The 26,409-nt window shown below is 39.3% G+C and overlaps 1 protein-coding gene across 5 annotated transcripts in view; it reads left to right on the forward strand.

The window, feature by feature from the left end:
• Positions 1-25,876, forward strand: part of NPNT (nephronectin) — a 75,869-nt gene extending 49,993 nt beyond the window's left edge. For 4 of the 5 annotated variants that reach the window (XM_025465812.3, XM_025465814.3, XM_025465813.3 and 1 more), the window contains 4 exons: positions 12,595-12,681; positions 13,159-13,257; positions 21,532-21,788; positions 23,120-25,876. In XM_025465812.3, coding sequence (XP_025321597.1) covers positions 12,595-12,681; positions 13,159-13,257; positions 21,532-21,788; positions 23,120-23,230 — 554 coding nt within the window. In that variant the 3' untranslated portion in view covers positions 23,231-25,876. Of the gene's footprint in view, positions 1-12,594; positions 12,682-13,158; positions 13,258-15,829; positions 16,577-21,531; positions 21,789-23,119 lie in introns of those variants that run through there. The other variant, XM_049104946.1, reaches the window with a different exon arrangement.
• Positions 25,877-26,409: the final 533 nt, after the last annotated feature.

Below are 26,409 nucleotides of genomic sequence, written 5' to 3' on the forward strand. Positions count from 1 at the left end.
CACACATCAGAGGCACAGAGGTAGGAGCAGCCCAACATCTGCAGTAACCTACTGGTACCCTGGGGGGTTGAGGAGAAAACCAGACAGCTGTCCCTTTTGACCCTCAAACTGTTTCTATCTTAGGACTTTTGCTCCAACCGTTCCCTCTCCCTGGGACACTCTTTCCCCAGCTCTCAGCTTGTCTCACTCTCTCACCTCTTTATACAAATGTCAGCTTACCAGGGAGGCCATATTCTATACTATGACTTTCAATACCCTGTATTCAATACTGTGACTCCTACCAACCACCAGCAGCACTCCTCTCTACTGCCTTTCTCTTTTAAATAGCATTTATTACCTTTTAATAAATTGTATTACTTACTTATTGTGTCTATCGATGGATCTCCCTTCTAGAATACAAATTTTTTGAGGGCAGGGATTTTTGTTTTGTTCATTGGTGTATCTCAAGAACCTAGCATAATGCCTGGCTCATAATTGGCACTTGAACATTAGTTATGGAACAAAGGAATGGATAGATTACTCATAGCATTTTAAAATAAATTATCATCATATAATCAGATTTTCCATATAAAAGCTAGTTTGGTATAATAACACATTAAATCTATATTTAAGAATTAAAAAATATTCTTTTCTGATTGTTCCTTAGTTTTTCACTGTGGTTTTGCCACCATTATCCTCTCTTTATTCTCTCCCTCCCTTCCCCCTTTCTTTTTAGAGATTGGCATTGTATTCAGTGGATTATTAAATCTGAAAATCTGATAGGAATGAGAAGGCAAGTGATGTCAGTTTAGATATAATGTCTCAAGCTATATATTGACTAGCTCAAATAATTTTTGCTTTATAATTTTATTGGTTAAAAGTTGGCCTGTGTGAAGGTAGGCACATCTTTTTAATGCGAGAAGGATCTAAGAAAGAGCCCCTTAAAAGAACATTTCTTGTAGGTGTAAACAAAGTATCATTGAAGCTGGAATTTTAGTCCTTTTACTACTACAAAAGAAAGGTGTTCAAGGGACTTCTGGGTGGCTCAGCAGTTGACCATCTGCCATTGGCTCAGGTCGTGATCCTGGGGTCCTGGGATCAAGTCCTGCATTGGCCTCCTTGTGGGAACCTGCATCTCCCTCTGCCTGTCTCTGCCTCTCTCTCATGAATAAATAAATAAAATCTTAAAAGGGGTGGGGTCAAAACAAAAAAAAAAGTTTAAATTTTCAAATAAGCAATCCAGATGGGATGATTATCATACAGCCTTTTCACATTTTAATTTGGGGCTTAAAAACTTTCATCTAAACCAACATCAATTAATTACCCAAGTATGATGTCCTTATTATGTTAACTTAAAGAAATCATCCCAGTTATATCCCAAATCTCTAAGGGTGACTAAAGTCCCTCACAATTACCCATCTTACTGTTGGGATATTCTTTCTTTTGTTTAATCTAAATTCTTGAAATTGTAGTTTATACCAGTGCAGTAGTGTCAGATAATTGTGGCTGATGGACACAGGTGGTCAGTGTCTCCAGACCCCACACTCCATGTATTCAAAGAACATTCTCTGGAAATTACTACACTGTCTCTTGTTTGGACTCGGTAATTTCTATTTCATAAACCTCTTAGACTGTTCTTCAAAAGAAAGAGAGAGAGAGACAGACAGACTGTTTTCAACCCACTTAGCAATCTTTTTGGGTTCCCCTTTGGGTCTAGGGTAGGACTGGAGACTCTGCATTTCTAACAAACTCACAGGTAATTCCTAATCCCTACCACACATTTTGTTTTTCACATCTGTCTCAAATGGTCCAAAGATACGTAACAGTCACATCTGACCTAATAGTGACTGCATGTGGAATTTCTTTAAACATGTTTTTTCTAATCTAAATCATTTCCCTCTGTTGCCAAGTATATTATGGTGCAGATTTGTGAGCAGCCATTTACTCCCCAGATGTTTTTCCCTGAAACAGTCACGCAATGGCTGGGATATAGTAGGCACTCAAAAATATTTATTGGCTAGAATAAAATTTTATGTTGGAATCAACATTTTCTCAATCTAAGTTATTCTTCAAATGTTTGAACTAGCTAAATTTAACTTGTTGATTCTGATAGTTTGTCCCCAAATGATCAAAAGTTATTTCACATTATGGTCTTTTTCTTATCCCAATACAGCTTAGTTTACTAATTGAAAACAAACATTCCTGGGGCACCTGGGTGGCTCAGTTACTTAAGTGTCTGCCTTCGGCTCAGGTCATGATCCCAGGGTCCTGAGATCAGGCCCCATGTCAGACTTCCTGCTCAGTGGGGAACCTGCTTCTCTCTCTCCTTCCTTCTGCTGTTCCCCAGCATATGCTGTCTCTTTCTCTCTCTCTCTCTCTCTCTCTCTCTTTCTCTGTCTCAGGTAAATAATCAAAATCTTTAAAAAAAAAAAAAAAAAAAGAAAGAAAAAGAAAAATATTCTCTAGAAAACTCCAATACACCTCCAGATTTTGAGCATGATGTAGGGAAATAATGAAAAGGCATTAAGAGGAAATATGAAAACAAGGTTGAGGCATGTGAAACCTAGGAGAGAAAACATTGAGCCAGAAGATTTAATTTCTATTCTCACCTCTATTATTTATGAGTTATTTGACTTTGGACAAATTACTGTGCATTATTAGCTTTCATCTGCCTGGTTTCTGAGACCAGTGGGTTTGATCTTGGGCTCTGGAAGAGCTTGGTAGAGGGGTTAAGGGAGAGTGGAAAGATGCTGGGCAGACTTAGAGCAAAGAAAAAGATTTAATTGGTGGGATGCCTGTTTGGACACTAGAGATATGCTACAGGGATTGATAAAAAGTTGGAAACTGAGCACCAAAGACAAAAATCTAGTATTAGAACCGGTAGGAGCTATCCCAAAGCAAATTAAAAAAAAAATTTATGGAGAATCGGAAGTAAAGGAACTTAGGGGAAAATGCAATTCTAGTCTAGCAATACCATGAAATACTATGCAGCAATGTTTTTTGAAAAATATTTAATGCTTTGGGAGAATACTGATGTTATAAAAAAGGGCAAATGAGAAGAATATACAGAATTATATATATTATTTGACCCCAATTAGGTATAAAATAGATGTCTGCATATGTCTGGGTGAATTTAAAAGTTTGGAAGAAAAAAGAACAAATTAGTAATTGTGAATCTGTCCAGTTTGTGGTCCTTGTGATGATTTTTCTTGTCCTTTTGTTGTCGTCAGTCACTGATGTTTACTCTTCCCATTGCTGTTGGTCACTGTTATTTATTTTAGGAGTGATTCTTTAGGAGAGGCATCAGCGGTCATGGAATCTCACTCTCCCCAGGGAGAGAGTGAGCTGTGTGTTTTGAAAAAGTACCCCATGGAATTCTGATTCGCATATTTTATTTAGAACGTACTGGCTTTTTAAAATGCATTAAAAGTTTTATTAACTTCTATTTTTAACTTTTCAAAATTGTCTTTACAATTGAGTGTGTCCAGTATATCCAGTTTTAGCTAGGAAGCTCGGGTTACTGCAAGGAATATAATACCATTTGGACTAGGAAGCAGATTTTTTTTCGAAGAGTTGTCAGAAGCTCTTTTGAACCAGAATAATCTAGGATGCTTATTTAAGATGGAGATTCCTAATCCCTACCACACGTTTACTAAATCCGACCTTCCAAGGAAGTACTTCTCTGTCTTCAGTGTGTGTGCGAGTCATGTGGAACTTTGTTAAAGTGCGAATTCTGATTTCAGTGGGTCTCGGGTAGGACTGGAAAGTCTGCATTTCTAACAAGCTCACAAGTAATGCCATTGGTCTGCTGACCACACCGAAAAGCAGGGCTCTCTAAACCATAATGGGAGCTCCAACCAGTAGAACAGTGTCTCTCAAATGAAGACAGAACGAGCCAGATGTGGAATGTTTTTTGTTTTGTTTTATTTTATTTTATTTTATTTTATTTTATTTTATTTTATTTTATTTTATTTTATTTTATGTATTTAAATTATTTATTTATTTATTTATGATAGTGAGAGAGGCAGAGACATAGGCAGAGGGAGAAGCAGGCTCCATGCAGGGAGCCCGATGCGGGACTCGATCCCGGGTCTCCAGGATCACGCCCTGGGCTGAAGGCGGCGCTAAACAGCACTGGGGCTGCCCAGATGTGGAATGTTTTCAATGGAGCAATTGTGCCTAAAATGTGGCATGAAGCATCTGGCTCACATAAAGAAGTGTTGCCGAATAAAGATTATAGAACATCATGTAATGTGTATCAGGTGCTCTTATGAGCGGCCTTGTCAGAAAACCAGACTCATTGTTGCTTTGTTGTTGTAGATCCTGAGAATGTGTTGGAATTCCAAGTACCATGCAGTACAAAGAAAACTTTCCCTTTTCGTGATCGCTGCTCCACTGCGTGCTGTGTACCATTTCCTTCTCTCATCTTCCTTCTGTGGCTTTTACAGAGTCTGTGGCTGGTGTGATCACATTGTTCTTAGTCATGAAAATAGGATCTCTCTTCTGATTCTCTGTGGTAATGAGTAAAAAGATTGCTTCTGCTGAGGGGTGAAAAGGTCTTCAAACTAGTTTGCTTTCTGGTAAACAGCAAGGCTCTAGAGAGACCCTGAGAAGATGCCCGCTGTCTCCCTGAAGATTACATTTCTGCTAGCGTTTTGAAGGAGTGAGTTGTCACTGCTTACAGCTCAGGATGTGGTGCTGTGAATTTTGAAAGTTTTCAAGATTTTTGATTTATATTTTAATTTGATTTTTTGGTAGCTGACAAAGAAAAAAACATAGTTCTCTCTGGAAGGTACAAATTGAATTCTTGGCGAAAGCGACCAAAAGCAGAAATCAAAAATTTTGTAAGTTGTATGCACATTTGTCTATCATGTTGTTAGGAAAAGTATTGTGCTCATAGCCACTCTGTGATTTGGACCATGTTATGAAATCTTCCTGTGCCTTTGTTTCTTCATCTGTAAGGGGGAATAATAGTATCTACCTCATTGAGCTGCTGTGAAAATGAGATGACCGGGTGCACCATAGTGCTTGGCATGTAATAAGAACTCAATACATCGTAGCTATTACTACTGCTGTTGATATTGTTGAATTCAATTATATGCTAATGATACCTACCTTAACTTTCCTACTTAACTCATAAAAAATACAGCCCCATTTTGTGTGCAGTTCTGAGTCTATATTTTTATGATGCTTTTTATTATGGTTCATGATATTTTAATACTATTTTCAGCTAACTAGGTCCTTTTGAACCAAATTGATTTGCTAGTGTGAGCTATTGGGTGAGCAGAGAAAACACAAATGGAAAGCTGCTACTTCACATATCATTTACTTTTTACCAAATAATGGGAATCTCCTGTTTCATTTCGGTGTTTATAGTAACTAGGGGAACACTTGTCATGTTGAGAGAGAGACAGGATCCTCTCAACTTCTCTGCTATGCAGATGGTGACAACGTTTTGAGAGAGGAGTCTATCTTGGTGGGAAACATATTACAGGATGTGTGTGATACATATCAAAAATCAAAGCTTTTTTTTCCTTAAATGTGATTTCTGTGGCCCGAGGGCATTGACACTTGTCCTACACAGCAGGTGGGCTTCTGCATGGCCCTTAGGTGTTCATGCAACCTCCACTGCCCACCTGCTCTGCAGGCTCCTGGCAGGGCCACCCTTCATGGTTTCCTTTGGTTTTGGAAGAGGGAAAGAGAACAGAACCTGGCAAGTATTCTCTTGTCCCGGAAAAGTTGTGTTATCATCCTTATGGTTGTACTTAGAAAAGAACCATCTCAGATATTCTGTTCTCCTGGGATTGCTTCAGGCAGTGCTTTGAGTTGTTCTGAAACTTTATCAAAGGAGAAATAGGTGAGCCATGTAAATTGGGCTCCTTACTGAGTACTGGAGGGGTGTCTCTGTTCTACCTTTCACCAGAGATTTCATTTTTTCCACTTCTGCTCTTTACTCTCAGCCCAAAGGGCTGTCTTTTGAACATTTTAGATTCTTCGTGTGGGATGAAAGCTTTGGCAGACAAGGACTTCTTTCTGTGAAGCCCAGAAACCCTTTTCTTTTTGCTAGTAATCAGTATATGGCTAAGAATTTTCTCTAATGTGGTTAAGGAAATTTCAGAAACTCCTTTCCAATCCTTTTATTTGCTTCTCTCTGGTCATTTAAAGCTCTAATGCATATGTTCTTCACACACAGAGGGAAAGAAGGGTGGGTGGGAGGGGGGTTGGGGGACAGGAGAGAGAGACAGGAGGCTGCCTCATAAAACTCCCATCATTCACCCCCACTCGGTAGTCTATAAAAATCCCCTAGGTTTTGCTTCTAGAAAGAGCCTTCAGAATATTAGGACATTTGCATATGCACCATTCTCTTCCACTGAACCAAAGCCCTAACCATAGAAGCAATGTAAGACAGTGTTATCTTTAATCTTCTAGTCTCACAACAAATGCCAGAACTAGCCTTGGTAATGTCATGGTAGCCACCTGGAACAGAAACAATTTGCAAAACTACCTTTAATGAACAGTGCTTACATTTTGCTACAGTTAATTCTTTGGAAGAAGTCTGGCAGTGGGAGGTGTGTGTGATAATATTTACATTTACTTCACTGTGCCTACTCCTAATGTAAAGCTTTTTGGGTAATAGTAAAGTTGACTGTTTGGGAAGCCTCACTTATGTACACAAGCTATATATTAATATCATCTTCCTGGGGAAAATATATTTCATAGAAAGGGTTGGGACAAAGTATCTTTTTTAAGAGATTTCCTGCTTATTCTTATTTGTGTGGCCGATTCTTCTCCCGGGGCCCTGGCCCTCCAGCCACTATGAAAGAGTACCAGGTCCCTAAGCACAACCACGTTTCTATCCAGCTGTCTGTATGCCTCACTACCTGTACATTCCCTTTGTTTTAGTTCATGCAGAAGGTTGTAAGAAGCATACGGCACGTGATATTTTTTGGTGGGTAAAACATTGGCCAATGGAAGGAAAAAATTTAGGAAATGAATCTTTTGAAGAATATATGAGCACTCTTCATTTTATGTTGATTTTGGTCATAATCACTCTCTGACCTCCACTTTCACCTGCCTCCTATTCATTCTCCAATTCGTTCTCCAACCAGAATTGTTAGCATTTCTCCTATCCTTTTTTTAATCTCTAAAATTACACCATTCTAAAAATTAATGGTGCAACTACTACACAGTATCAGATAAATGTTTGTTTTTATAAAATATATATTACATATTTAAAGTGACTATTAGCTTAAATACAAAACAGAGAAAAATAATTAGAAAAATCATGTACAAGTGTCTATCCTGGTTATGCTTCTATTTTTAGGCAAGGCTAGTCATTTATCTTAATTAACATTTTCTACATTGATTAAGGTAGTTCTTTTGAATCAAAGAGTGTTCAAATTTGCTAATATATTTCAATTTCATAACCTCACACTTAATAGCAGGTATCAAGACTATTCAAAATTCTTTTTGAGGGCAATGGTGGCTCAGTTAAATGCATGCCGTTGGCTCAGATCATGATCTCAGGGTCCTGGGATTGTGTCCTACTTGGGCTCCCTGCTCAGCAGGGAGTCTACTTCTCCCTCTCCTGCTACTGCTCCGCACTCATGTGTGCATTGTCTCACTCTCTCAAATAAATCATAAAAAAAACAACAACAAAGTTCTCTTGAGCAATCAAAATACAAGTAACACACGTATAGTTGCTATGGGGTAGGAGTCTGTATATGTGCTTTCACATAATTCTCTTTTCTTTCGATGTTTTAGGTATGCTTTTTCTTCCTTAACAGAAATTTTCTTTTTATAAACCTAAAAATATACAGTTACAGAAGACAAAGCAAAACGAACAAATGGAAAAACATCGTTTCATTTCCAATATTCAGACCACTATAATTAGCATATTGGTATATTTCTTTTTTTTTACTTGATGTAAAATTGATCTACTACGTTATACTAGTTTCAGGTGTACAACACAGTGGTTTAATATTTGTATGCATATTGAAATAACCACAACTCTAGTTAACACCCATCATACTTTTCAAAGATTTTGAAAAATCTTTTCTTGTGATGAGAACTTTTAAGATTTACCTTATTAACAACTTTCAAATATGCAGTGCAGTATTATTAATTACACATTTTGGGTTGTAACCTCTTTTCAGATACTATTTGCAGATATTTTCTACTTAGTAGCTGGCTTTTTCATTTTGGTGATGGTTTCCTTTGCTGTGCGCAAGGTTTTTAGTTTGTTATTGTCCTACTTGTTTATTTTTGCTTTTGGAATCAGATCCAAAAAAATCACCATTGAGTCCAATGTGAAGGAGCTTACTGCTTATATTTTCTTCTAGGAGTTTTATGGTTTCAGATCTTACATTCAAGTCTTTAATACATTTTGAGTTCATTTTCGTGTATCCTTTAAGATAGGGGTCCAATTTTATTCTTTTGCTTGTGGCCATCCAGTTTTCCAACACCACTTCTAATTGAAGAGACTGCTATTTTCCCATTGCATATTCTTGGCTTCTTTGTTGTAAGGTAATTGACCATATATGCTTGGGGTGGGGTGGGGTGTTGATTTTGTCACTCTTTTTTCTAGTCTTTTGTTTTGTTTGCTTGTTTTTCTTGTTCATAGTTGAGACCATACTGCTTGAATGACTTTTTCCCACTACTTATTTCACTTAGTATTTTCATCACATAAACTGTAAAATATGGGGTAGTGAACCTTCTCTTGACACTTCAGTGGAACACTCTTAACAATCCATAGTGGTATGTGTGAGAAAGGAGAAATAGTTTAACAACTTGGCAGAGTTACAGAATGGAGTACACAGAACTGTAAGAACAAATAGCTGCTGAGCATTTTAGGTTTCCAAATTCCTTGGAATGTTTCCCAGTGACCTGCAGTGAAGGTGTGCTTGATCAACTGCCGTTGAAATTAGTGTTTTAGGCACTTGGTTTCCAAGAACTATTAATGAAACATCTGGCACTTTGCAAGTCGTCAGATGACGAATTCTCCGAGTTGCTATCCTCCAAATGTGTGATCTCTTCCCTTCCTTTTCTTCAAACGCATCCCACGTAGTTTTCCCCGTTTCTCAGCGTCCTTCCTCCAGGTACCATGAATTCCTTTCTCTAAATGTTCTGAGCACCTTCTTTGTAACTGCTGCCTAAAACATCCCACCCCCAACACCCCTAACACTTTGCTTTTTGCTTGGAAGTTTCCACATTCTTTTCTTCTTGGTCTAAATGGTGTTTCCTTAGGATCCCCTTGATCTGCCTTTATGACCAGTTTATTATGGTGAGGGGAAGTAACCCTCATTATATAATGCATGCAATGAATTGTTTAAGAACACTTCTAATAAGATGTTTTTAAGGATATTTGCAAGCTGTGTTCACATAGTGTTATATCAGTGATACCCACTAAATAAGCATGAAGTGTCAAGAACATTTGTAATGCAGAGGTTTCTTTTTTTTTTTTAAGATTTTATTTATTTATTCATGAGAGACACAGAGTGAGAGAGAGAGAGAGAGAGAGAGAGGCAGAGACACAGGCAGAGGGAGAAGCAGGCTCCATGCAGGGAGCCCGACGTGGGACTCGATCCCGGGACTCCAGGATCTGGCTCTGGACTGAAGGAGGCGCTAAACCGCTGAGCCACCCAGGCTGCCCAATGCAGAGGTTTCTAAGAACACATCTTGTAAGCACTATAGAGAATAGTGTTATATAGGTGGAAGCTGCACTGAATGCAAGTGACACCCATTCTGTAAAGAATGAAGTGATGAGTTCACTTATAACATAGATGTTTCTCTTTTTTTTTTTGACATTTTACTTACTCATTTGAGACAGTGAGAGAGAGAGAGAGAGAGAACACGAGCGGGGGGAGTGGCAGAGTGAGAGGGAGACACAGGCTCCCTGCTGAACAGAGAGCCCATGTGGGACTCTATCCCAGGACCCTGGGGTCGTGACCTGAGCCAAGGGCAGATATCTAAGCATATGAGCCACCCAGGTGCCCCAACATAGATAATTCTAAGACAGCTACTTGCAAGCTTCTTATGACAACTGTTACATCAGTGACTGGCAGTTATCCCCATGTGGTAGTAGATGGGTTACAGTGTTAAGATCACATGTAACAAAGATGCTTCTAAGAACAACAATAACAAAAAACAAGCCCACTGTGCCAGAAAACCTTTGTACAGTCCTCCCTGTCTATACCAAGATGTGTTTACCATTTGACAGCCCTTCAGCTAGAAAAATGGGGGCCGACAGACTGCCATAATGTAGCACCATAATAGGGTACTGTATGATTTGAGCTGTTCCAATCCAGAGATAATTTGTATAAGTTACAACAAGAGACTAAAAAAGATTGTTCTATAGAATATTTTGACCTTCTTTATATCATGGGAAATGAAGCAGGTTTGCATACAACTTTATAATATTTCTCGTAATTAAGGGGCAGTCTCCCTCTTAGAATCCTAAAGGAAGAAAGGAAAGCTCTACATGGATGTCCCTGCCATCAGTCATTTGTTTGTACAAGAAGGTGGCCAGTTACCTCACCCCTAGGGCACCTGTGCAGGGATGTGTCCCTAGAGCCTGACTAGCTTCTCTTCTCCCATCCCTTTTAGGCTGGGTATATGGGTCATCACTGTTTGGACTTTTGAAACAAAATGGAAAAACTTTAAAAGCAGTAAAATAACAAAAAAAAACAGTGCAAATATTATGGGACTGTTCTTTAACTTAAAAAAAATCTTGCTAGAAATAATAGGAATAGTGTTGAAAAAGAACCCTTCTGGTTCTTCCGTTCCTTGGTGTTTGACATCTTTTACTCCCTGCCTTATAAAAATAAAAATACATTTAATGAAGTTCTAGTAAGGAAAAGGGAGTAGCTCTGGTCTCTGGCCAGGAATTCCCCTTCACAGATATTGCCACATACTCCCCACTCTCCAACCCAGTTACTCTTCAGTACATCATCTGGTGTTTTTCCTTCGCAGCCCTCATCAACATTCAGAATTGTAGTGTGGATTTTTCTACATGTTTAATGTTTGCCTATCTACTTAGAATGCAAGCTCCCTGAGGGCCAGGTCCTTGTTAGTCCTGTTCACTCCTTTAGCTGTCTCCTTGGCCTGCCATGCATGGTATGGGGGGGCAAATATACATTGAATAACTAACTGATGCTTTAAATGAATGACTTCATTTTTTAAAAAGTAGATTCTGTTTTGTTTTGTTTTGAAGGATTTCATTTATTTAGTCATGAGAGACACACAGAGGCAGAGACCTAGGCAGAGGGAGAAGCAGGCTCCATGCAGGGAGCCCGATGTGGGACTCGATCCCGGGACTCCAGAATCAGGCCCTGGGCCGAAGGCAGACGCTCAATCGCTGAGCCACCCAGGCGTCTTAAAAAGCAGATTTTTAAGCACTGTCCTAGTTGGTTCCTTTGAGGAAAAGGGTTAACAAAGCATATAGGTTTCTGACAAGATTTTCACATTTGTGCAGTAAACACTTACTGAGGGCCTGTCACCAGGTCGAGCCCTGGAAATGCCATGTGAATAAGGAATGATCGCTGCCCTCCAGGTCCTCAGAAACTAGCAGAAGGACAGACACACATATGTGAATAACTGTAATTCTCTCTTGAAGAGTATAATAGAGTGTACACATGGGTCTTTGGAGAGTCCAAGGGGGAAAGATTTAATTCAGCTGGGGTATGAAAGTTTTTACCCAGGCATGATATTTACATTGGGCTTGCACAAAGAAGGGAAGTTTGGCAAGTTAATTAGCATAGGAACTAAAGGATCCCAAGCTGGTGATGGGGGCAGAGATGTGAAAATGAATGGCGTGTTGGGACAGTATTGTGTGTTTGGGGGCGGGGGTGCTGTAAATGCTGCACCAAAGAGTTTGGATTTGATCTTTAAGGAGCCAAGGAACCTAGCTGTGGTAAGAATTGCGGATGGAGTACAGCAGCGGGCAGCGTCCATTGGAGGGGACATGATGCTGTGGTTAGAAAAGTCAAACCATTTGGGAAGCCCAGGTGGCTCAGCGGTTGGGGGTCTGCCTTCGGCCCAGAGCATGATCCTGGAGACCCGGGATCGAGTCCCATGTCGGGCTCCCTGCATGGAGCCTGCTTCTCCCTCTGCCTGTGTCTCTGCCTCTCTCTCTCTCTCTGTGTCTCTCATGAATAAATAAAGTCTTTAAAAAAAGTCAAACCATTCACTGCTTTGCAGGCATTTTCTGTTAAAACGGCCTTAATTTAGAGTTCATAGTGTATCTTTCATAGAAACAGATTCTAAAATTTGACAGAGATGAGCATTTTGCTAGAAATTTGTAGCTCTTTTAAAATGTATTTTCCAGGCAAAGACTTCTTAATGTATTTTTATGTTGAATTTTAGAAACTTTTGGAAAACACTTTTAAAAATTGTACTTCGATACATGTTACAGTGTGAGTCCCTCCCTATAGAACAAACATAATGAATCTTTTTTTTTTTTCAAACATAATGAATCTTAATGTGACATGTAATTAAATACTTTGGATTCTTCCAGGTGAGTGAAAGACCTAGGTCTTCTCCCTCTATGCCATAGTTCAAGGCATGCCTTTTTATCAATACATCGTCAAAACCGAACCAAACCTTTTTCTCTTGCAGTTCCACGGCAGCCTTCAAATGACTTGTTTGAAATATTTGAAATTGAAAGGGGAGTCAGTGCAGATGATGAAGCAAAGGATGATCCAGGTAGATACTTATGCTTTTAGTATGTTATAATGACATTTTATTGTATCCTTCCATTTCCTGAAAATGACTTTTAAACTGTATATTGTTTAGTTACATCTAGGAAAAGTGTACTCTTTTTTTTTTTACAACTTGGTTTCCTCTGTAGTTATACAGTTATCAAATGAAAATAATTATATATCATCATTATTTTCTTTTTAAAAAGTATTAAAGCAGCACTTAAACTGTGAAGAGGAAATCATATTTTGTACATGATGACATAAGAAGGTCATAATTTGGCAACATGTGTTCTATTTTTACAGCTGAACACACATGCACAATTGTTCTAAGAAAGGATTCATGTGATTTTCCTTTGATCTCATGGAGAGAAGTTCTAGTGGGATAGTTAAGTGTGGCTAGATAACCCTTGTTCACAAATTTGTTTTTACCGTTAGTCATTGAGTTTGCAGTCTACTCATCTTTCTGGTTGTTTTCTTATAGGTGTTCTGATACACAGTTGTAATTTTGACCATGGGCTTTGTGGATGGATCAGGGAAAAAGACAGTGACTTGCACTGGGAACCAGTCAGAGATCCAACAGGTAAAACCAGTTCATCTTTATCAGTTTGATCCTGTCTGAGGACCCTAGTTTTGACAATCTCTCTGTTTGCCCTCTTCATTCAGTAAAGAAAGATCTCATCTAGCATTTCATATTCTACTTTTTTAAAAGTGAACTACACTTGTCAGCAATAAACTAAAATTATATTATGGGAAGACAAGTAGTTCATTAAAAGGCCAGCTAAATTTCTCAAAACACTTGGTAAGTAAAACATTTAGACTCATACTAACATATAATTTTCAAGTTACTTGTAGTGCCCCATTCCCAAGCATGAAAGAAATAATGGTACATCAGCCATGGTGGCCATCCCTAGTTGTTTTCTCAGTTATGTCCTTTTTTTTTTTTTTTTTTTTTTTAAGGATATGACACATAGCAAGAAGAGACATTGCAAGTTTTTGTGAAGTTTGAAATTTTTTCTAGAGAAATATTCACATCTAATCTAGACATTGAAGAAATTAGTTATGAATTACCACCACTTATTCCCCAAGAGAATGTTTTTAGAGACGTAGATTTAGACATAGTTCCTTGGAAAATTAACAGATTCATAAATCGCAAGCTCCCTAATGTTAGAAAGTTTCGGAGCTTACAAGATGTTTTGTCATCCTGTTTGAAGAAGCAAAGTTACATATTGTTGTTGGTTTTATCCTCCCCTCAGTAATTACATCTTTAATGGGTGGGGCCAACTTAATGGAAGGGTCAGGAGTGAAATTTCTTTTCTTTCCTTTATATCCTGGTTCTAGACTTAAGAATGAAAGATACAAGACATGAAGACAAAGTGTGTTTTGTGTCTTAAAAAATTAGTTCTAGAGTAGCATCTCAGGTATATAGATAGAGCACAAAACACTGAAAGTTAACTTGAGAGAAGATACGCTCTGTTAAACCAGTTCTTAAAATTCAGTGTGCATACAGATCAGCTAGGGGCCTTGTTAAAATGGAGATTTTGTTGCATTTCTAACATGCTCCTTGGGGATACCTGTGGCATTAGTCCTTGTTGCACAGTTTGAGTAGTAAGTTATTAAAAAAAATTAACCCAAAAATATATTCATTAGGTCCCTCTAAGGTAAAAACAGAGCAGATTTTTAAAAATGAAAATTTGAAGGCACCTGCGTGGCTCAGTCAGTTGAGCGTCTGACTCTGGATTTCTGCTCAGTTGTGGTCTCCAGGGCTTGGGATCCAGCCGCTCAGAGGGGAGTCTGTTTGCCTCTCCCTCTGCCCCTCCCCCAACTCATACACGTGCGCGCACACAGGCTTGCTCTCTGTCTCTGAAATAAATCTTTAAAAAAATTAAAATTTGAGGTAAGCTTTTAAAAATACGAATACTCAATAAGTTCCAGATGGGTTTTTAGATTTATCTTAGCTATAAAATAAATTTTATTTTTTTAAGGTTTTATTTATTTATTCATGAGAAACAGAGAGAGAGGCAGAAACATAGGCAGAGGGAGAAGCAGACGCTCAATCGCTGGATCGCAAGACCTCTGGATCAAGACCTGAGCCAAAGGCAGACACTCAACCACCGAGCCACCCAGGTGCCCCTGAAATAAATTTTAGTGCCCCCCCCACACACACACACATTTAAAGTTGACTCTGAGCAGGACATTATTATTAATGTCATAGATATCTATGGCTAAGAGAGAAATCATTTATTTAATATCTGCTGTAGTCCTGATTCCTTCATCATCTCATTGGTTCAGCTCAATCCTCTTACCTACCCTGTGAAGCAGGTGATATTGTTTATGTTTCACAGAGGAAGTACTGAGGCCCAGAGCTTGTATACATTGCCTGAGGCCACAGAGCTGAAGAGTGGACTTTGTATCTAGACCTCCCTGTACTGCATGTGGCCTCCCTCCTTTGGTAGTGTGCTCTGTCTGCTGAGCAGATCTCAGGCCTGTAGATTTGACTGACCACTGACCTGAAGTAGTTTGCTACAGAATGAAAGATCTTTAACAGTCATGTAGGATAGAATGGTGAGCATGGTTCATGGTCGTAATGAATAACTCAAGTAAGATACATTGGTAGAGTTATTCATGCTAATAAACACAGAGGAATTCAGTATTCATTATACTTCCATGTGAGCATCCTATGAAGAAAATCTACGTAAGATGCTTGATTTTTACAATTTAGCTACTATATTTTAGATCCAGTTTTATATTTTAACATTTTTTATTATTCGTTACATATGTAAATGTTTAAATTTGTTGTGACCCAAATTCCACTTGCTCTCTGATAGAAAGAGAGGTTTGGAAATTAGAATTGTAAACCAAAAAATTTGAAGCAGTCATTTGGCTATGATAGCATAAAATAAATTGAAAGAAGTGGTGACTGTTTCTGTGATTGGGAAGCCCGGACAATTACTTCTGGCCCCCGAAGGGGGGGTGCCATTCTTTCTCTGCTCTTGTCCCTTCTCCTCCTACATTCTGCTGATAGCTAGTAGGATGCAAGGGAAAGTTACTCAAATAAGAGGGGTGAAAAATTATTAATATGAGTAAAACCTGTGTCATCACTGCCAAAAAAGTGGGGTCATTTCCATAGAAATATGGTATTTTTTTTTTTCCAGAATGGCAAATTCACTTTGGTGGGTTCTTTCTAGTCTGAGAAGAAGAGAGAGAACTGTAGGTCCCTTCTAAAAAAACGACCTAGTTGGAAAAGTATCTCAAAGTCTGTGGGAAAACAAGTGAAGAAAAGAATGTTTAGCTTGGAGAAGAAATAATGGAGCAAGACTGCTTTTCAAATATTTGACCAACAATATCACAGTTATTCTGGAACCACAAGCAGATGAGAAGTCATATCAGTAGGTAAAAGCCATAGGGAGATCAATTTGGTTCACTCTCAGAACTTCCAAGCATCAGAGCCGTCTAAAAAGAGAACAGGATGACATGGAAATAGGGAGCTCTCCATTGTGGAGGCATTTTGTGTTGTTTTGAGCATTAGATAAGGGTTGGGTTGGAAAATCTGCTACACCACTTCGGAGAGCCTCTGACTGAGAGTGGCATGCCCTAGGCCTTCCCAAAGTGATTGCTGAACAGCTGGACTCACCATTGCTTGGGCAATGGGTGGGAGGCCTGGACGATGGCAGAGGGGAATTGGGGATAAGAGTGCACGGCATATGTCAGGCTAGAATTGTTGAGCTTTTTAGAATATGTTGGGGAATTCTAACCAAATACTGATGGAAACCTACTAATAAGCCTTATTATGGAAAGTGCCTATTTTTCTTCTAGGAAGTTCAGGGATGTGACTGTGTGTACATCAGAGGCTAAGACCAGAGAAGAATATAACCAATTTAATAAATTATTTCTGTGTATTATCTAAGTATCAAGCCAACTGTTTCTTTTTAGACTATACCATATTTGTAAAGGAGCATATGTTTGGATTTCCACGGTTATGACTGATTTTAAAGTGCATTTCTTGCGTAACATCCAGATTTGCAGATATTTTCATGCTAATATCTCTAAGAAAACCATCAAACTTACAACTTTGAGAAACAGCTGCGAAGTACTTTCAGTTGCTAGCTGCTCTTCCCGGTGCTTACTAGGTTTTGTTTACCGCATTCAGTCTTGAAATTAATTGTGAGGTAGTGAAATTAATACATGCCTCTAAGGAATGGAAGATTCTGCTGCTGACAGATGTGGTGACGTGCTACAGGCCTGTGGCTGTGGCCCTGAAGACACACCCTTCTGTAAATGTCAAGGCTGGACCTCTGGGCCCCTTTTCCTAAAACCCTGAGGATCAGGGTTAAAGGAAACTGATTCAGGGCTATGTCTGCTACTGATAGCTACAAGGTACTCACTTTAAAATAGCAAGCAAGCCAGCCTGTACATGCAAGTATGCCTATTACAGCATTAAACATTATTTTGAAATACACGCAAATGGAAAAATCAACAGCAAAAATAAAAGCTTCCTCCCCCAGCCCTGGCTCCCAGTCACCTTCCCCAGATGCAACCAGTTCCTTGGTTATCTTTCCAAAAACACATTTTTTCTATACAACAGCACCCTGCTCTGTAGCTTGCTTTCCTCACTGAAAGATTATATCCTGTAAGAGTTAACACACACGTGGACTTTGAAGCCAGAAGGCTTGGGATGAAACCTAGTGCCATCACTTACTAGCTTCGACCTTGAGCAAGTTGTTTAAATTGAAATAATAGTATCTATTAAACATATGTGTGCATTTAAAGCACTGCCTGGCCCACAGTTACCATTAAAATAGTATTAGCCGTATTTTTTTAAAGATTTTATTTATTTATTCATGAGAGACCCACAGAGAGAGAGGCAGATGAAGAAGCAGGCTCCAAGCAGGGAGCCTGATATCGGACTCCATCCTGGGACTCCAGGATCATGCCCTGAGCCAAAGGCAGGCGCTCAACTGCTGAGCCACCCAGGCTGCCCCAGTATTAGCTATTGTTGTTGAAGGTTGTCCTGTATCAGTACATACAGAACACCCTTATTCTTTATGGCTGTTATTTCATTCCTTCTTAGATGTAGCACACTGTATTTAACGGGCCATCCACTGAGGCACATTTCAGAACAGTGCTGCAGTTAATAGCCTTGTACATGTATCATTTCATATATACTTAAATATATCTGTAGCATGAATTCCTAGATGTGGAATTGCTAGGTCAAAGGGAATTTGCATTTTGACTTTTCATAGTTTCTAAATTGCCCTTCTTAAGAATTGTAGAAATTTATGCTCCCACCAGTAATATTTAAGAAGCATCCGCAGTAGATCTAATTAAACTATTTTTTTATCCTTGCCAAGCTTATAGGTGAAAAGGCATCTCCTTTTAATTTTTCTTTTATTGTGAAAAGTTGACCATCTTTTCATATATTTAAAGTAATTCTTTTCCATGATGCCCTCTGTTTTGTGTGTTATTAATTTGTAAAGTTCTTTATGTTAAAAGGGAACTTAGTCCTTTTCATGTGTTACAACTATTTTTTTTTTTGCTTGTCTTACTGTTTTATGATATTTTATCTTAGAAAAGCAAAAGTTTAGAGGCCACTTGTGATGAGCACTGGGTGCTATATGTAAATGATGAATCCCTGAACTCTACTCCTGAAAATAATATTACGCCATATGTTACCTAACTGGAATTTATTTTATTTTTATTTTTTTAAGATTTTATTTATTTATTCATGAGAGACACAGAGAGAGAGGCAGAGACATAGGCAGAGAGAAGCAGGCTCTATGCAGGGAGCCCCACATGGGACTCAATCCCAGGTCTCCAGGATTATGCCCTGGGCCAAAGGCAGGCGCCAAACCGTTGAGCCACCCAGGCATCCCACCTAACTGGAATTTAAATAAAAACTTGAAATTACAAAAAAAAAATAAAATTAAGAAATTTGCTAAATTATTAATGGCATACTTGGAGCTATGAAATATGTCTATATTGTTGACATAGAAAAATGACTGATATATTTAATGAAAAAGGAAAGTTATTACACTGTAAAAAATGTTCATATTCAAGTGCATTAGTGTTCACGTAGTTACATAGAAGTTCAGAAGTTAAAATGTTAGTAATTATCTCTGGCTTTTGAAATCATTGCATATTTAAATTTTCATTATGCTTTTCTATTTATCTCATTTTTCCTGCAGTGGGTATTACTGTATTCTCTTGAAAACAAAAAACAAAAAATTAAGCTCTTTGCATTAGAGAGGTAAATACCAGCAAACTGTAATGATATTTGTTTTACCTGGGCTGGTTTCTCAGCGAAGAAATATAAATATATTAAAAAAAATCACTGTAAAATACTCCCCTATTTTTTGACCACACAGTTAACAGATAAAATAATGGACATTATGTTGTTCTCTTTGTAAATTGAAATTTTAAAGGCATAAAGCAGTCGAGTTAAAAATAAGTACATTTAAATTTTATCACTATGTACTATTTACAAAAACAAACTTTAGATACTGTGACTCTTTAAACTGAAACCATTGAAATACTTAATTTTATATTTAAAACAGTATCTTGGAATCAGAAGTAAAATTTTTATGTAATAGGTAACTTGTTGGGGGTGCTAGATCAGTTTTCCCCTTAGCTACTGTTCCACCCTTGTAACACTTCCTTTTATTAAAAAGGGAAAGAATTCTTCATGGTAAAACAAAAACCTGGTGCCCACAGAGCAGCTCTACAGAGAAAGAGCAATTGTAGCCTCATTTGTCATGATTTACATTTTAGTTTTAAATACCTCTACAGAAGGACTATTTGGCTCTTGTTAGGATGCCTTGGTTTGTTGTGTTGTTTGCAGGCCGTGTCTGGCATAGTGATGTTAGTGTACATTCCGCAGGGTCTTAAGGTAATCCTTGTTTTCTTAAAACTTTCAGGTTAACTGTAATAACCTTGTATCTTAAGTCTTAACCCAAATACCTGTGATGATTCAGAGCCGACTTACGAGGAGACATTTAAGCCCCATCTAAATGTTTTGGCCCACAGTATTGTTTGGATTAATTTGGTGGGGCACAGGGGTGGGAGGAGGCTAAGAAATTCTGTGTGTGTTTTCGGTGGGTCAAGTACATGCCTCAAGGATCTGTTGCCCTGAAGTGGGTTTTTTTGCTATATTCTTATGACATCATTTATTCAACAAATGACATCAAAGCCCTACCATATGCTAGGATATAAAATGGGGTGATGTGAGGGGAAAGGTTAGTTCTGATACCAGTGAGTTCACCGTCTCCGTCTCCTGGAGGACAGAAACCTATAAACCAGTGATTCCAGTCTGAGAGGAGCCAGGGCTGAATAGGGAGTCAGGCAGTTCTGAGTTCAAACCATTGCCCTGCCCCTCATTGGGTGCCTTCACCTCTTCAAGCCTTACCTTCTGCAGGTGCAAAACAGGCCAAGCCAATGTTCCTTCAAAGACACATTAGTGGGACGCCTGGGTGGCTCAGTGATTGGGCGCCTGCCTTTGGCTCGGGTCGTGGTCCCGAGATCTGGGATCGAGTCCCGCATCAGGCTCCCTGCAGGGAGCCTACTTCTCCACCTCTCTCAGTCTGTGTCTCTCATGAATGAATCAATAAACCTTAAAAAAACAAAACAAGACAAAAGCAAAGACATGTTAGCAGGGCCCAAGCCACTTGTGTTTAAGAGCCTAAAGAGTCAGCCACAGGCGGAATATACACAGATCCCCCATTTGGTCGGGGACTCAGAGAAGTCACTGGAAGAACAGGACATCCCCCAGATTATCATGCCTTATACAGAGTAAGCATAAGAAAGAAAGGACAGTTTATCTTCTAACTGAGAGATAAGTAGCGTTTCTACCAAAACAGGTACAGGTGTTCAACATTCCAACCACAGGTTTCTTGTGGATAATTAAGTGCGGAAACGCAGTGTTATTTTTCAGTTGGCTGTAATAAAACAATTGGGAATATCATTTGTACATGGATGGACTGAGTTTCAAAATACTACTTGCCACTTTCCCTCTCTCGAAAAGCAAGAGAAGAGCACTTCACGGCTGCTTAAACTACCCCACCCCACCCCTACGCCACAATGGCCCTTTCCTCTAACAATTTAAATTTCCACAAACAATAGCCCTGGAGATCTGAAGACACCATCAAAGTGACCTGTCCGAAGTGAAAGGTTTTAATATTTTGTGTACATGTACATGTAATAAAAACTTACGTATTAATGATATATAATGGTATAGATTTGTTTTGATGTAAAAATGTCTTAAACTACTTACCTACAAATAAAATTGATGCTCCAGGAAGATGTAGAGGATTCCAGAACACCTCTGCATCTTCTTGGGGTTAGGGGTACTCCAGTGTAAGAAACATAGCAAACTTGCCTTTTCAAAGGATCTTTCCTGCTTTAGATATTTTTTTTTTTTTTGAGTGGAGAGAAGAAAGAATAAACATATTTAGTGCCCCTTTAGGTTACTGTGTCTTCTACCGCCTGGGGGTTAATCATCCACATAAAAAATTCTCCCTGGCAAATTAGAGTCAAGCAGGCAGCCAGCTTGACAACATAATCATACGTTGGTGAGGATCAAGAGATTGTGAGCTTGTGTCTGCCTGTGTGTGTCTGACCATATTGGACAGGAAATAGTCATAGTGTTAGGATTTGCATTCTCCACGAGCCAAGTGTTTTCTATACACACAAGCCATAGACTATAAGGGAGGGATAGAAGTAAGCCCTATTTTCCTCCAGAAATCCGGAATTCTGTACAAACGACTGGCCCGGTTTGCAGTTGCCTCAAAGTCGAGCTGCGCCCGTGCTGTCTGCTGGAGCGCGGTGCCAGCACGTACACACAGCCCTGCTTTTCCCATTCCAGGTGGACAGTATCTGACAGTGTCGGGAGCCAAAGGCCCAGGGGGAAAAGCCGCTCGCTTGGTGCTACCTCTCGGCCACCTCCTGCATTCAGGGGACCTGTGCCTGTCGTTCAGGCACAAGGTGACTGGGCTGCACTCCGGCACGCTCCAGGTGTTTGTGAGAAAACACGGTGCCCACGGAGCAGCCCTGTGGGGAAGAGATGGTGGCCGTGGCTGGAGGCACACACAGATCACCTTGCGAGGGGCTGACGTCAAGAGCGTAAGTAGAACCGCAAAGGAGGCAGAGCTGGGGGGTTCTCCTTTCATAGGAGAACTCTAGGGTCCGGGCTTGAAGAAGCCTTGTTCTTTTCATTAATTCAGGCACGAAGGTTTGGGTCTTTCTGGGTATGAGAACCCCATTCGTGACTCTTCCTATAATCCCTTTTTGCTGCTGCTTCCATTCTTCATCGCAACCTATGACCACCACCGCTCTCCCTTCACGCTGGTGAAAATCCTCTATTTTTAATGAAAAAAAGAATTCAGGAATTGAAAAAAGTGAACAACTTGAAAGGGCGAAGGTGGTGAGCTTAACTGCACCTGCTTTCCCTTTTTCTATAAACGTCTTTACTTTTCAGAGTTACCCTAAAGTATTTTTTTCTTTTTTGAACTATTTCTTTAAAGTCTAATTTTGCCTCAGAGATCATAGTTAAGCAGCCTTGGGTGGAAACGCAGAACAATATGCTTGGGAAGTCCTATTCTGTTCAGGACAGGGTGTGGGAAAAGCTTTGATTGAGTATATAAATTTTATCTGAAGTAATCAAGTCATCGAAAACAATTAAATGATCTATAGCATCCCACCGAAATGAGGTATTTGGAAGAGCATCTTTATGCTCATATTCATACTTGCTATTAGAAGATTGTGCATCTATGACGATAGGTGTGGCTCCTAGAAACTATGTTGAAAGGGATAGACTCCGTTAATATAGCTTTTATCTGTCTTGGATTTGTTTTACTCTTCAAAAACCATTTAATATTGTTTGGAAAAATAAAGGCATTTCAGATCATTGCATTGAAAAGTTTAAAAGAGAAAGGATGCTCTGCAGAAGATAAAATACAAGAAAGTGTGTGTGCTTTACAGAAGTCAAGCAACACCGTGATTAGATTGGAGTGTTTGGTTGGAATCCATTTCAGGCAACAAAGCCGGCTCAACCCAAGGAGGAAAGAGCCAACGGCTAGGATGGGCTGCATGATTATGATCTTTCAGATCTTTGGCTCTTATTTCTATACCTTTATATTCCATTTCATTTTTCACTTCTAATTTTGGTAATCTTCGGCAAAGTGTCCACCTCATAAGCATTCCGAAGTTGAAGTAGTCTTTCAGAACAGCTCCTTTAAAGAGTAACTGCTTCTGAGTGACCTGGTCTAACAGTTTACCGCTTGTAGTTTGTCCCAGAGGCGAGCTCATGTGACACCGGCTCTGTTCCAGTCTTCCCTTCTGTTGAGGAAGTTCACAGTTTGGTTGTGGGGAATAGCTTGCCTTTATTTCGCGAAATGAGCGGGTGTTGGGAAGGGGCAGAGGAGGCTTGACCTGTGTGTGCGTTCTCTCCCCAGGTCATCTTCAGAGGTGAAAAGAGGCGTGGCCACACTGGGGAGATTGGATTGGATGATGTGAGCCTGAGAAAAGGCCACTGCTCCGAGGAACACGAGCAACTTCCCAACTAGCAATGAATTGCCCTGTTGCTCTTTTCTTTTTCCAATCTTCACCTCCTATCCCCTCCTCCCTCTTATCAGGCCTAGGATACGCAGGGGTCAGTGGGTCAGGAGAAAGTCGGGTGGGTGACCCACACCTTGCTGGCCTGCTTTTGTGCAATTCCAATGAAAAGTGACGTCCCCTTGAAATACAAGGGGGGTGCCTGTAGACACATCCAAGCCAGCTTTGGGTGTTATCCTCCATCCTTGTCTCTTTAGGAAGGCCTTTGACATGTGTGCCATCCTTCGTCCCAGTTACGAGGTATTCCTAGTAGCAAATGATGGGAGAAGTTTGCAAAAGAAATCTGTGCAAATGGCCATTCTGTTAGCTGTTCAGTGTTGTACCACGAGTAGTATTGACTTCCCCTAAGATATGTTGTACAATGTGCTTGTGAAATTGGTTTCTCCCTTTAGCCTGTTAGCTCTGGCCTGACCTGAACTCTGACTTTTACTGCCATTCACTTTATAAAAGAAGGGTGTGTAACATATCAAGATGCATTTATTTCTCGTTATCTGTATTTTTCTTTTAAAGATGATTATGTAGAGTGGGCACGAAATCCCTCGTTAGTAGTATTGTGTTTTGTGTAAATGTGCTATTGGTATTAAGTAGTTATGTCTTCCTAGTATTTACAGACTCTAGTTGCAAGGGAAAAGGCAGCTTGTGATTTCTTGAATTAAAAACTACCCAGTGAAATGTCGTCCAGCTCCATGACCTTATTTTGGCCACAAGAGAAAATTGGAAGAGATGTCAGGGGTGGAAGTGGAGGGATGAATTTTTTTCATGGCCTTGATTCTGATCACTGTAAAGGATAGTGAACCATTCAGGTAGACGAGAAGCAGCAGTTAACATATAAAACCCTCGCTGTTTCAGGTTATACTTTAAAGCCAACAGTTTTACAATAACATGGCTCTCTTTGGTCATCTGTAAAAAGCTCTGTAAAAGTTCTGCTTGTTTCAGAGAAAAGATTCTGTTTATGGAAGGGTGAGGGGAAGCTCTGTGGGAACAGATTTTCATGCTACCTTTTAAGTCCATATACATTTAGGCAGGTCTAGCTCATTACTTATGTGCCTCTTGTCAGAAGGGGATAGGAAGCAGGTCCTATGCTGGGAGGCATTATTTTGTTGGATTCACACACGCATTGGAGCAAGAGGACAAGATTGGAATTCTCAGATCTAGGAACCCCCAACTACATTTCCTTCCTGGATATTTTACCTTTATATTAAAAAAAATACACAACTTTAATGAGGCATCTTACTCCTGAGGCTTTTCTTCATTTCTGATTAAGTAATCAAACTATTTTCTGCTGTTTTTGCCAGGAATCACAAAGATGATTAAAGGGTTGGAAAAAAAGATCTATGATGAAAAATTAAAGGAACTGGGATTATCCAGCGTGGAGAAGAGAAGACTGAGGGGCAAACCATTGCTGGTTTTCAAGTGTATGAATGGTTGGTACAGAGAGGATGGTGACCAGCTGTTCTCCATATGTGCTAAGAATAGAACAGGAGGAAACAGGCCTAGACTGGAGTGTGAGGGGCCATTTCCTGGCAGGGACAATTATTAAATTAGAATCCTTTGTTTAAGAAAAAAAAAAGTGAATCTCTGTCTCTCTCCCTCTCTTTCTCTTCTGTCTCACTTTCTTTGAGGCTTTTTAAAAATTAGATAAAAATCTGTTTATTTAAGATGGCTACAGATGTTCTTATGTCAAGGTGGAATAACAGATTACGGAATCTTCCAAAAGACGTTTTGATCCTCTAACTACGTAATGAAAATCTTCAAAACTGAGTCATTCGGATGAGGCCAAGGTCTAATTTAGGCATTTACCCCTTGGTCCCTAATGGAGGAGAATCAAAAGGGGAAAAAGCCCACCAAATGCAGAGCTCACTAAAAGATCTATGGCAAACCCAGCAGGATTAAAACAGGAAAACAAATCTCAGTATTCTTAAGAGTATGATGGACATGTATTTTAGTATCTTAATATTGTAATGTGGTTGGGTTCATTTTTTTTTTTCTTGATATCCCTTTCACTTGCTTAGTGGATGGTATTTCGGGTTTTTAAAGAGACCATAATAAAGAACAGAAGTTGGAGAGTTTTTTGTCTGGTGCGTTCTCTCTGCAATGTGTGTGACCACTTCACATGGCCACTGATGAAGAGTGCCATGTTCAACACCTCTGTCAGGGTCTTTGCTTCACCTAACCACTGTGATTAAGTTTCTTTATCAATTGGAATTTGCCAGGTTCCACAAAATGGTAATTTTTTTTTTAAATAGTTACAGTAGGGTATCTTTGGTTATTTAACTTGGTGGAGGCAGGACCGGAGCTGGATGTAAATCAGTGAGCCTTTGAGTAGGGGCCAGGCAGTAGGGCTTTAGATCCATTGTTAATGATTCATTTCCTTTGTGGTCCTATAACTGCACAACTGAAAAGGAAAAGGGGGAAATCGTTGAAAATGTCACTTTTAGGTGCCAATAATACATTGCACTAAACTGACAGAAGTTATCCAGAGTACTGTATGACATCTTGTTTATTATTTAATGTTTTCTAAAGTGAAAAATGTTAGTGGTTTTCCAAACAGCCAAATAAAAATAATTCTTTGTAAATAAAAGCACTATTAAATGATACTTGTCTGTTATTATTTTGAGTTTTGTTTTTGATTGCAAGAATATTGGAGTAGTTTGATGTTTCCCAAAAGTCATCTATTCTAGGACCCCCTTCTTGGAAAACTGGGAAAAAAGATGGTACCCACATGAGGATGCCTTTTCTCATCAGCATGCACAGGAAAAGAGATCAGAAGATCCCTATAGCAAATGTCATACCTTGGCAAATTGCTTTAGTTATGTTTTCTTATATCTCACTTAGTTGCAAACATTAGCCTCAAGTCCTTTCATAGGAAGGCAGGATAAGCTAGAATATATAAATATATATGAATTCCAAGTGAAAAGTCTTTTAGTAGTGTTGGTTTTGTTAACTTATAATAGTTTACTCATATTCCAACAACTTTTCCTGGTGGAGAAGACAACTATAAGGAAACAAATCTAATGAAATCATGCAGGATTAAAAGTCCTCCTGACGAGGTAATGAAGGGAACCCCCACTCTAGCACTGCAAACTGCAGTGGGGAGAGATAGTACTGGGGGACTCTGAACAAATTTTCC

This window comes from Canis lupus, chromosome 32, assembly GCF_003254725.2.
Source record: "Canis lupus dingo isolate Sandy chromosome 32, ASM325472v2, whole genome shotgun sequence".
NCBI classification, from domain to species: Eukaryota; Metazoa; Chordata; class Mammalia; order Carnivora; family Canidae; genus Canis; species Canis lupus.